Consider the following 12,883-nt stretch of genomic DNA (forward strand, 5'->3'; position numbering starts at 1 on the left):
AAGGGTAGGGGAAGCCATGTAATGAAGGGAATCAGGTTTCACTTAAAGAAAGTTAAGTGAAAAAACCAAGACAATTAGACATCTTTTGGTCATTAAGTAGGGGTTTCGGTGACAACACTGGCAAGAATAACAAGGGAGATCAGTAGAGGGGAAATGGGTAAGTGACTGGCACAAAATGTCATAGATAGGCATGAGTATTCCAAGGACAGCTGACTGGGGAAGATATTTTTCTCTTGGTAATTAAGTGTTGCCAGAAAGACTATGGAAAAGACAGGAAATCTAAAGACAGGGGCTGCCAGTAGTGAAACAAACCAACCCCAGAGTTCCAACTGGGGAATTTGTGAGATGGTCTTTCAACAAAAAGTATGTAGAGGGGGTAGTAGGTGCAATAACTGGCCCTGATTTTACTATCAAGATCCTGGTAATACTTTTTATTTAACATCTACTGTACCATGTGTTTTCTATACTCATTCAGAGTGATTTCATATTTGTAGAGAAGAGCAGTAATGCTCTCAGACTAACCAAGATGATATTCCAATGGTAACAGAAGTGGAGCAGCATGGATTTGAAAAATAAGATATGTAATAAGAACACAAAGTTGTTTTAATAAATATTTTAAATATTATATTAAAGTTTTTTAATCAAATTGAATTTTAGTAGAAAGCCAAATGAACTAGCTTGAGTTCTTTTTCAATAATTTACCGCGTCACACTGTCCACACTCTAATCAAGCTGTTAATGAAGAGTGCAACAGCCAAAAGGCAGGCAGCAGGGGGATGATGAGTTGAAAAAATAATCTCAAACCCTTGAGTACTTAGCATTTATATTTATAAACACACACAGACACATATTGAGAAACAGATTTGGTTAGTGTGTGCAGACACAACACTAGTTACTTGGGGATAGGAACGTCAAAGAATTCATGGATACAGTCCCAATCCTAGACAAATTTATAATCTGACCAGACCAAGAAAACACACATGGAATTGGCATTCCAGCACACCTTCAAAAGTACAGCAATGAACACATCTGCATGAAAGCAAATGCCCACAGATACACAGGAAGTAAGAAGTAGAACATTAAAGACAGTGTAACTTTGAAAAGTGGTTAATTTACTTTCAGAAGGTACTTTACACACTGGGAAAAAAAAATCTTATCACTGAATTCAAAGATATGTTTCTCATCTGCCAGTCTTTAAACCTAAATTAGAAAGGCAAAAGGAACATAAATGAATGCAGTAATAAATTCAGGGGCCATGTAGAACAAAGTATATACACACATATGATACCTATCCTAGCCTGTGTGTGTGTATGTGCTTGTGTATTTACTTCTATGGATATTTCTTTACCTGTCTTTCTACACATCCAAATTTTGAGTTCTTTACAGAAAAATGATTTTATCTTATTAAATATTCCCAGGCCCTAATACTGGACACATCTATCAATGTACAGCAATCCACAGATTGGAACTCTAGGAGATATGCAAAGATTACTATTATGTTTAATAAGTGCAGACATCAAAGAATAAAAGAATATATCCACAGACTAAGGAGGACAGAAAATATTCCTTTTTACAAAAGATACTGCCAAAAAATCACTGTTAGTAAAAAAAAAAAAAAAAAAAAGTAATTACAAATATAATTTAGTAAAAATATTTAATTATTAATGCTTATAAACACTTACCTTCCAGCTAGAGGATCAAATCCAAAGTAAAGTTCTTTACAATGGTCACAACTTTGCCCGGCAATGGAATCATCTTGGCAAACACACTGACCAGTCAAGCTATTACAGATGTGATTCACTGCACCAGTCTTGTGGCATGAACATGGCAGGCAGCCAGTGGCATTGTATGGAGAAATATAAAAACCTGGAAATGAAGCAATGAAAAGTTTTTATTATACTTTCTACCCAGTCTTTTCTTTAAAAAATAACATTTTGATTACATTGAAAAACAGAATGCTCTACCACAGCACTATCTAAGTCCCTGTACCAACGTGGCTGTAGCTGTTCTTTATCAGTATGTCAATTATGGCCAAAGAAAAGCTGAGTAAATAAATGACGTTGTAACTGGGTGTCTTCCTGGCACCTACGATTCAGTGTATGTAAAACCTACTTCATGATCTTTCCACTGAAGACTGGTCCCTCCTCTAATCACCTCTGTTTCAGCAAATAGCACCACCATCTATTGCTTCAGTTGCTTCAGCTAGAACTCTGAGACATCTTTGGTAGGATAGCCTGATAAAATACAGGATGCCCAGTTAAATTTGAATTTCTGATAACCAATGATTATTTTAGTAAAAGTATGTCCCATGTGACATTTGCTTGTATTAAAAAATTATCATTTGAAATTCAAATTTAACTGAGCATCCTATATTTTGCTAAAACTGGCAACTCTTGAGTCCTTCACTTCCCTGTGCCCCTACATATAGCAAATTACCAAGTCCTATGAATACTGTCTTCTAAGAATTTTAAATCTTCTACTCTCCATCCCCACTGCCACCTCCCTGGTTAAAGTCACTACCAAGTTTTCTATAGTTAACACTATGTACCAGAGGCTATGATAAAAGCTTTATATTCACGGTCTCATTTATTTCTCACTGTTAGCAATGCTAATAATTCAGGCATTATTATGTCCATTACATAAATGAGACAACTGAAGGTTAGGAAGGTTAACAAACTTTCCTAAAATGATAGAGTTGACAAATAGCAGATTCAAACCCAGGCATCTCAACCACAGAGGCTGGCTCATCCCCTAGTGTCCCTCTTGTCCTCCTCCAATCTATTCTTCATAGTGTAGCTGGAACCATCTTTTTCAGAGTGTAGATTGAACACCTCATTCCTCTGTTTAAAATTATTTGATAACTTCCTATTCCCTTTAGGAAAAAAATAAATCCTAGCACAGCTTCCAACCCTCCGGTAAGGTCCTGCCTCTCTCCCTAGTTTCATTTTACAATTCATCCCATCTGCCCCACTCATACTTCATTCTGTTCTTGATGCCTAAACGCTTTTCATGGGCAGTTCTGTCTGCTGAAATGATTTGGACCCACCTTTTCTGCTTAGCTCACTCTATGCATATCAGGTCTTGTGACTTCCTCCAGTAACCTATTCTGGGTTAGTTTAGGTATGCCTGTTAGTTTCACAGCATTCTACTTCCTATAGAGTGCTGATGAAAATTACAGTTAATCTCACTTCCACCAGACTGTAACCACCCTGAAGGCAGGAACCTCATCTGATTAATTCATCATTGTCTCCCCAGCATCCAAGACAGTGCTTGTCACAAAGGAGGCACTTGAACCCTGGAATTCACAAAACTGCACCAAATTATTAGGTAGGCATTGATCCCCACAAGTACTATATTAAAAAAAAAAACAAAAAAAACCCCAGAATTTAGATTACTTATAAAATCTGTATTTTTTCTTATAGAAAAAGAAGGGAAATAAAATATGATTCAAAAATATCTTCCAGTTACTTAAAATTGCTTGGACCCAGAAGGTGGAAATCAACAGTTATAAAATTAGAAATGCTTTGGACATTTGGATGATGAAGCAGGCATATGAGGGAGAAATGGTTCTGGGTGTTGTGTGATATGTGTGTTTGTGCATGTACGTGTATATACACACACAAGCGTGTGCATAATGTTACAAGGAATTTTACTGAAACAATGAATAAAGCTCTGGCAAATGAAAATAAGTTGTACAATTGTGAGGATCACTAGCTTACATATATAAAATATCAGTGATACTGAAAGAGAGAAAAAGCGTGAGCACAAAGGGAATCACTCTGTGTTATCTATTCTTTTGGGGAAAAACCAAAAGTAATTGGAACACTGTAAAATTCATTTGAGGCTCTAGTTGAAAACAAGGCATTCTTTTACAGCTATCAACAATTAATTTGTTATTCTTCTCCTAGGCCCTGCATATTCTCTCTTAAAAAGTTTCAGGAGGAGTAAAATAGAAAAGAAAGAAGCTCAAAATCTGTGCCATTCAATTGGAGAGAACTATCATTTTTGATAGTAATTTGCAACTAGATTCTGCCCTTTGCGTCTTTGCATTCACCAACAGCAATTTGCTTTACATGTGTTGCCAGAAATAGAGTATGGCCCTGACAGTTATTACATATTTTCCTATCTGATTCACCATGTGATCAAAATCACACATGTAGAAGGCTTCTATTTTAGACTCAAGACCATTGTGGCTGGGATTCTGTGTATTTTCCCTCGTGTGAAGGTACCTAGGTCCTTAAGGTTCATGATGATGGCATCATTCATGTACTAACAGCTCTGCAATTTGGATAAATTCCCCATTAGCACAGATACTTAGAAGTAGAATTAATCTGGACTTTTTGCAATAGGTTCAAGCCACAGAGAATTCTAGAACAGCTAGGAAGGATTTTTACGAGAAATGATTTGTTAGATGAGTCTGTAAAGACCAGGAGTGTAGATTTAGGTGCAGAAGATTGGGTTGCCCAAGTTTTGGAGACTAAAGAAGGGCACAGAAAAATCAGAGGTATCAGCAGAGAAGAACAAGAAAGGTATTAAAGCACTCAGGGAGGCTGCAGCCTGGAAGTTAGGGTTTCAAGGAAAAGACTACATTAGAACTTGTCTTAGGGTTAATTCCCCTCCTCCTCTCAGCAGCATGATTATAAAGGTTAATCCCACCAGTATTTCAGTTGTCCTATTTTTAAGCAGTTCTGATTAGGATGACTCAGGTACTTTCCTGCTCAACGATTACTTTCTGCCTTACCTGAATGTGCCTAATTCTAGACCATTACCTCTCCTTTTATGACTCCTAACTACAGAAAACATTTTCTCTTCCCTCCCACTTAAACTTCAGCTCCTGAGTGTAGCTTAAAGATAACTGATCTTAATTTCTTTTTTTTTTTTTTTTAAACTCAATAGATTTCTGATCTCCCTCCATTAGCTCCACTTCATCTTCCCCAAGTACGTGTCTGCATTATTTTAACTGGTCTTTTGGAGATTTCTTTCCATGGGTGATTTTGTACCACAGTTTAAAGCATGGTCATTAGGACAAAGGTATTACCTTCCATTATGCAGGGCTGAGAGCTCACACATAGAGAGCCCAAATCAGCCCACTAAACTTTCTTCTTTTCTCCAGTTTTCTTTCTAACTCCAGTCCCAGACCAGACAAGTCTCATGTGGGAAACAATGTGTTATACAGCTAACGCAAAAAGTCACCCATATCATAAAAGAGTATTGCTTTATCCAGGAGAAGGCTTACAGCATCCTTAAAGTTCAAAGTTATTAGCCAGGCAGCTGGTACCCTCTCCTGTAGTGGCTATTTACACAGCAGAGTACCTGTCTTGGGCATAAAAGAAGAGCCCATTTCCTAGAAATGTCCCTCCTGAGGACTGTGAACAACTAGGCTTTGCTAAGGTCTGGAAATGGGAGAGAGAAAACAAGTTTAACCTCTAGGCCTTATTCAGAAAAGGAGGGCAGAGCTTGAGGCTAAGCACTAATTAGGAGCCATTTAGAAGAAACAATTCTCATCTTAAACCAGAGAATGGACACCATGTTAAGAGAAAAGTCTAGGGAGGAATTTGTGGCTCACCTACCCCAGGTAACAAAAGACTGTTTGAGAAATGGTTTTGCAAGTCAATCTTTTCAAAATGAAGTGTAGGAGATGATGCTAATTTTCAAATTAAAATAACAATAATTTTCCTCCATTTGGTGGTTTTGTATAAAAATCATGCTAAAATTACTATTCATAGATTTGACCAAATGTTAACAAATGCATAAATAAATATGATTATTCATCTCAAGCTATCATTTCTCTTTAAACATTTGAAAAACTCATTTTCGATTAGTTTAGATGTAAATGCCCTGCTCTTATTGCTTCTTCCTGGACTGCTTCCCCTACTTGAATACCTTGCCAAATCCTATTTGTTTTTAAAACCCAGCTCAGGAAACACTACTAAGTTCTTTATGTCTCCCAACCTTCAAGAATTAATCAGTCCCTTCATTTTACTACTTCTCTATCCTGTGCATTTCTAATATTGCACTTATCACAAATATGTTATATTTACATATGAGTCAGTTTCCCCTACTAAACTGTAATGCCTTAATATATTTCTGGTTGTATATCTTACAGCAGCAGAGGCTCTGGTGTATAGTAATTTATTCAATAGATGTTAATTGAAAAAAATGGATATATGAAGGAAATGGATAGATGGCTGAAAGGATGGATGAGTAGATGGATGGGAGGATATCTGTTACTCTTTACAATTATCAGATGATATCTTTAATACTGAAAAGAAAATGGTAAACATAAATCTGTGAGTCATGAGAGTGGTTAGAAGAGGTAGGGTATCAGGGAGGATTAGTAGGAAATGTATATGGATAAGCACAATAAATTCAAAATGTAATCCTTGCCAGATCAACGGATGGAACAGAGCTTCAGAAAGAAAATATGACTCCAAAAATATGTCTCCAGTTCGTAGAATGAAGGATAGAATAAGATGCTTATATAAGGGAAATTATTCTATTGGACTTTCTGTTTTATAAAAAACCTGGTTTTCCTATTTGAGTATCCATGAGAAGCCTTCATAAGTACATTCTCTAAGAATCAAATCCAATAACAACAATGAATATAAAGAAGCACAGCTCTGATTGATTATGTCTGAGAGATTACAGTGCACAGATACACATGTATATTCATAATCCACAGCAAAACTTTTTCTTTGCTCTCACTTTTCTCAGTCTCAATATTTTTCAGATGCATGCTCTGAAGTGTCTGTCCTATGCCATGGCAAACATCTCAAACACTTCTCTAACTTTGTCCATGGAGTAAGCCCATTTCTAGACCCTTCAGTCAGATCTTCATTACTTGATCACTGTAGCTGCTCACAGCTCTGTTCATTTTTATTTTGTAACTATTACTCAGATTCAGCACAACAAATGAAATATCCCAGGACCTGAAGCAGTAGCGAGAAACATGGGTTGAGATGAGTTTGAGTGTTGGGGGGAGGTTACAGACACTTGTAAGAGTCTCTATTTCAACCCACCCTCAAATATTTGTTAAGTGAATGTTTATAACAAATAAAGAGTTATTCAGAATAAAAGTTTCACTCTTTCAGAGTGCAGATTCTGGGGTCAGATGGACTTGGACTTGTAAATGGGCTCTTCTACTTAATGAGATTCCATTTGCCCTAAGGAAATAATACTGGTCCTTTCATCACAGAAATAGTGTGCATATTAAATGGAATTTTTTAAGATAAAACACTATCCCAGGGTCTGGCATACAGTATACACTTGGTAAATATTATCTATTATCATCATTGTGATTTTTACTAGGCAGTTTTCAGTGAAAGTGGGATTTTCCTAAAATTTAAATAATGACCTGTCAATATCCTTTTTTTTTTTTTTTTTCCCAGATGTGCGTAGGATTGTGATCCATATTTCCTATGACAAGGTTCCTTCCTGGTGGTTTATTAAGGAAAAGGCTCTTACTCTGTGGTCTTTCTGTGAAAAACATGCTAATCTGGGAAAGCCGTTTCACCGAACACTGGGGCATGTGTCATAATCGGATCTCAACTTTGATGCACTGATTTTTAATGGAGTATCAGCCATCTAATTCTAATTCCATTGGCAGGGTCTTGCATGCAATTCTGGTTGATGAGCTCATTTCTTGACAAATATGATACGTTTCTTAATGAAATAAGATACTTTATTTTCTAATGGTCTGTATGAGTTATAAAAGCAAACCCAAAGTAAATACCAGAGGGAAGCATGAGGAATTGTCCTATTAGCACGAAACATGTCATGTGAAGCCGTTTTCATTATAAATTAGCCTTTATTTTATTCCAAAGCTGCAGGATCCTCAATAAACCCTCTCTGCCTCTAGTTCTCAAGGACAAGGGTGGGTCACTGGCTGGGGATGCCTTGACACCGTTCCCTGCCTTTCTCGGCCTGGCCTCTGATTAAGTGCCTGCTGCCAAATGTTATGAGGTCATCCAGTCCTGAAAAAACGAACCGGGAAAACATATTCAGTGCTCTATTTATGAGTGTAGGTATGTGTACATTCATATATGTACACACACTCCGAATAATTTTAAATTAAAGCATTTTAAAAATACTTAATGGAGGTTAAGCAGCGTTCTTAACCTCTTTTCGAGTTATTGAATGGCATGTTAAAACCAGTGTGGCTCTAATGTACCTTCTAATGTGCACTGCTGCTTTAACAAATTGCCTATAAATTTTCGTTGAATTAAGCCTATTCCTTGCACATTCCTAGTAAGGTTAGGTTAATAATACATGAGATTTCATTATATGCACCTTCCTTAATAATGCTTTTTACGAAAGTAGGACAAGAGTCCATGTGTCCTAGTCTAGGATGGTCAGTGATATTTACAATCACAGATGAAAAAGGCAGGCTGGAGTCCTTGGGCTCCCTCGTTCACTGCCACTGTCCGTCCTGCTCCCTCCGTGCCTCGATGCTCGCACACATCAGCGTGGTGTTCCCCCCTGTAGGATATAATCTAGTTCTCTCAGATGCGTTTAAAGAAGTAGAAAGAAAGCTTCCGATTGCAGCAGTGCATTTTAACGTGCCCACTGCAAGGCTGGCTACCATGAAGCATCCATTTATAATAAAGATACTTCAGGATCAGGGTTTCTTTTTTTCAATCTAAGTTTCAAGGGCAGAGACGATAAAACCCGGAAAACAAAATTCAAAGTAGTTTCTGAAGCTAGAAAAATGCAGAACAGAAAACAAAAGAAATTAAAAAAAAAAAAGAGGTCCACCAACACACTTTGACTTTTCCATAGGCTATGCATATGTGTACAGAATACCTTGTGCTGTCCAAAAACTGCATTAGGTCCTTAGGCCACTAGTGTCTTTCCTCCCTTGCAAGGTAGGATGCCATATCCTCCCTCTGTGTAGCTAAAGAAACACTCACAGGCTTGCACTATGCCCATGCCTAAAAAGAGGAGAAGGGCATTGAGGTATTCTTCAATGTAGTCATTCACTAGTTCAGGAAATATATATGGACCCCCCACTATGGTGATGTGCTCCATGCCCTGATATAGAGCACTGAACAACCTGAGAAAAGCAATGAGACTTGTAGGCTGGAGAGGAACAACCTATGTCTAGAAATGAGGTCATGGAGGTCATGGAGGTCATGGGCATTACAGACCATGGGGGCCATTAACGTCCATCAACTTTGCTGTTTCCTTACAAGGATGGAGAGCCAGTGCAGGGTACGGTGATATGATCTGACCGAAGTCTGAACACATCACTTTGCCTTCATGTTGGAGAAGGATAAAGAGGAGAAACAGGGAGTTCAGGCAGCTATTGGGATAGTCCAGGAGAAACGTGACCACGGCTTGGACCAAGATGGATAAGTGAGGGTGGTGAGAAGTGGTCAAATCCTGGATATATGTGAAACCAACAAGATTGATTTTGATAGAAGAGACAAGAATTATGGGAAAACTCAAGGATGACTGCAAGGATTTGATCTGAAAAGATTAAACCCAGAAAATACTAGGGTAACATTTTCAGTTAAGCTTGGTTGATTGAACAATTTTTCCCTTCTAAAGTCCAAAAAATTAAATTAAAAAAAAAAAAAAGAAGAACAGAAGAGGAAATTGCCGCTAAGGACAGATGTCTACAAGTAAAAGCCAAGCACTTGCAGGTGGACAGGCCAACAAGAAGCTAATTGACGCAGGTTTTCATAACTCTGGGGAAAAAGTGAAACTGAAGCCTTCAGAGATTTCTGAAGGCAGGTGTGACTTTCCCCAAACAGAAGGTTTTCCCTCTCACATTTTGGGAAAAGAAAATGAGTTTTCTCTTTAGAAGTTATGCCAGAGGGGGGTTGTACTCAACAGGTACAGGGATGAAGTGCTACAGTGAACAGGGGGATTATATGCAAGGGTACCTGTGATGGTTAATTTTATGGGTCAACTTGGCTAGATTTGGTGTCCAATTGTTCAGTCAAACACTGGTCTAGATGTTGCTATGAAGGTGTTTTATAGATTTTCCCAAAACATAAGAACATTAATCTACAGACAAAATGCCCCACTGAATTACCAGGAAAAGTAGTTATCAAAAAAGCATCTCATCATGAAATTTTCTGAAATGAGGGATATAGAAATGGTAAAGCTTCTGGAATGTAAAAAAAAAAAAAAAAAAAAGAAAGAAAGAAACAAGAATCTAGTTGGTACTTCTAGAAGATAATGGTGAAATAAATTTATTGAGTGAAAAGGATTCTATATAATGGTACAATTTCAAACAGCTATGAGTATGGAATAAAGATAATTTCAGGTGTTTAAAATTCTAAAAAACAAATCACTTTCTTCCCTATACTCCTTTTCAGAAGCTACTGGAGCATTTGCTCTACCAAATACACAAACAAATCAAGAAAAAAGAACACATAGGATTCAGGAAACAGGGGATCCACCACAGGAGGTGTGAAGGAAATCTTCAGTACAGCTGCAAAAGTAAGACCTAGGATCCAGCATGCGACAGAACTACAGATCAACAGGCTTAAATCAGAACAGGAGGATCAGGAGTTCAGATCCTCCCATGGACGAATATATTCAGTGGAAAAAAAATACATATATATATATATATATATATATATATATATATATATATATATATATGTATGTATGTATGTATATACACACAGACATCTCCTACTGGTTCTTTTTCTCTGGAGAACCCTACCTAATACAGATGTCCCTGTTAAAACTCCTGATTATTTCTCATTTCAATTAAACAAACCACTTAACTGACTGCATGCAATATACAAGGAATTATATCAATATTGCGGCTATGTAAGTTGCAGAATATCTTTACTGTCAAGATATCAAAACTCAAAGGAACTAAGACAACGGCACTAGTAAATAAAATACAAGGTAACTTTAAATATGATGATTATTTTCATTAATAGTGATGATCCCCATTCTATATCCTCCTTAAAAGAGAGGACAGTTTGCCATACACCTTTGGAGAGGAGTTTTGTGTCATCTGTACTTAGGCAAACAGCTACTAAGAAATTATTCTCCTAAAAAAGCAACACTATACCAGATAAATCCCCAAGAGAAAGGGGTCAGGAGACCATGAGAATTGAGTATGATTTTTCCAGTAATTTTTAAATTTTTATTTCTATCAAAATTTACGTGCAGATAGTTTTTAAAATCAAATAGAACTTAAAGACTCAGAATGTAAAATGGCAGCCTGCTGTTCCATCCTTCTCCCAGGAATTTCCCTGCCTAGAGCAATCACCTTCAACTCCTACAGATGTTTCTTCTGGCTTTCATTTCTCTATTTCTGAATAACATACATGTATTGTTACATCTCAACTTTTAAAATTTAGACTACTGTCTTTCTACTATAGAAAATGAATATTGAGCTCTTTATAGCTCCTCCTCAATAATCCCTTTAGTTGGTTAAATCACTTTTCAGAGATTATCTTATTATGACTACATAAATCTATTTCACAGTTATACCCTATAATATGCTTGATTATATTTCATTTCTTGAAAAATTTGCCTCTGCTTAGTTTTCTAGGAATCTCTTAGATATTTCTAGGAATCAAAACTCTCCAATAGAACTCTATCCAAGCAATATATCAGTTTCTTTTGTCTACCCCTGATCCTCCTGTTCTGATTTGAGCCCACTGGTCTCTAGTTCTGTGGCATAGCTATATTCTAGGTCAGAATGAAACACTCAATAAATTTGAACCATGGATAACGACTCAAAAGCATATAACATTTGCTCTGTTAACTTTTGCTGGTTTATTTACAAAGAAGGTTATATACATCATGGTTATTTGTGCAGAAAACTGACTACTTTCTTTCCAAAATTAGAGATATTAACAAATAGTGAAAAAAAAGTCATCTTAGGATATAAAAAATAATAATTGATTGCAAATTTAGAAGGATAAATCTGAAGCTGAAAGAACGTAGTACGCTGCAGCTGTCAGGTGGGCCATCTGGTCAACTCTCAATAATCTTCCTGTTTTCTGGGATACTTACCACCTTGCTCCTACCTGAAGGAGTGGTCCCTAGAAGCCATGCTTATTGTATGTGATCCTGACACCACTCGCCACAGTGAATTGGCTCAGACATGGCCACCCTGACAAAACGGAGTCAATTAGAATCTCACTCTTGGAACTGTAACCGAGAAGCAGCTAATGTCTCTCTGTATAGCTGCAACTAGAACCATAAGCAAACTCAGGAGACAGGGGTGGCTACATAACCACGCAGAGAGGAAGAGAGAAGCAGAGTGCCCTGCTGCAGAAAGAGACGGAGGGTGGGAATGAATGAATGAATACATATCAATGAGAGTTTTCCAGTTCCTGAGTCCTGAGTTGCTCCATATAAGGTTTTATGCGACAGTCACTGATAATATAGCCTCCATTTATGGTGAAGCTAGTTCACATTTTTTTCTGATATTTTATCTCAAAGAGAATTAACTATTCATCATTTGTTTTCTGTCTCTTTGGATTTACTTGTCACACTGACGAATGCCAAGGGAGAGGTTTGGTTCAATTCTCCTAAGCCGAGTTCCTTGTTTTGCAAAACAAGACTTTAGTCCTACCCTTCCCTGGCAGGCAAATCACCCTTCTGAATTTGCATCACCCTCATTTTCACAGGTTCAGATAACTCAGAGCTGATTTTGCTAGACAGGACAACAATTAGTACAGCTGTTAAACAACTGATATTTATATTTATCATAACCTCATGATGAATGTATTATAAAGGAAGTATATTGCTTTAGTTAAATCATATAAAGTCAAGGAGAAAGTTATGGATAGGGTCCATCTTTCTTCCAACTGGGAAACCTGGAAAGATGGGTACAGTAGGACTGAACAGTAGCCTATTTTATTAATTTAATGGCATTAAAATTATTTTAGATGTTTCTATTT

At 37.1% G+C, this 12,883-nt stretch overlaps 1 protein-coding gene across 1 annotated transcript in view; it reads right to left on the reverse strand.

Annotated features, from left to right (window-relative positions):
• Positions 1-12,883, reverse strand: part of USH2A (usherin) — a 783,103-nt gene that overhangs the window by 604,298 nt on the left and 165,922 nt on the right. The window contains exon 13 of the mRNA XM_082362477.1: positions 1,682-1,865. Coding sequence (XP_082218603.1) covers positions 1,682-1,865 — 184 coding nt within the window. The remainder of the gene's footprint in view (positions 1-1,681; positions 1,866-12,883) is intronic.

Source organism: Balaenoptera borealis (genome assembly GCF_965194805.1).
Source record: "Balaenoptera borealis genome assembly, chromosome: 1".
Classification (NCBI taxonomy): domain Eukaryota; kingdom Metazoa; phylum Chordata; class Mammalia; order Artiodactyla; family Balaenopteridae; genus Balaenoptera; species Balaenoptera borealis.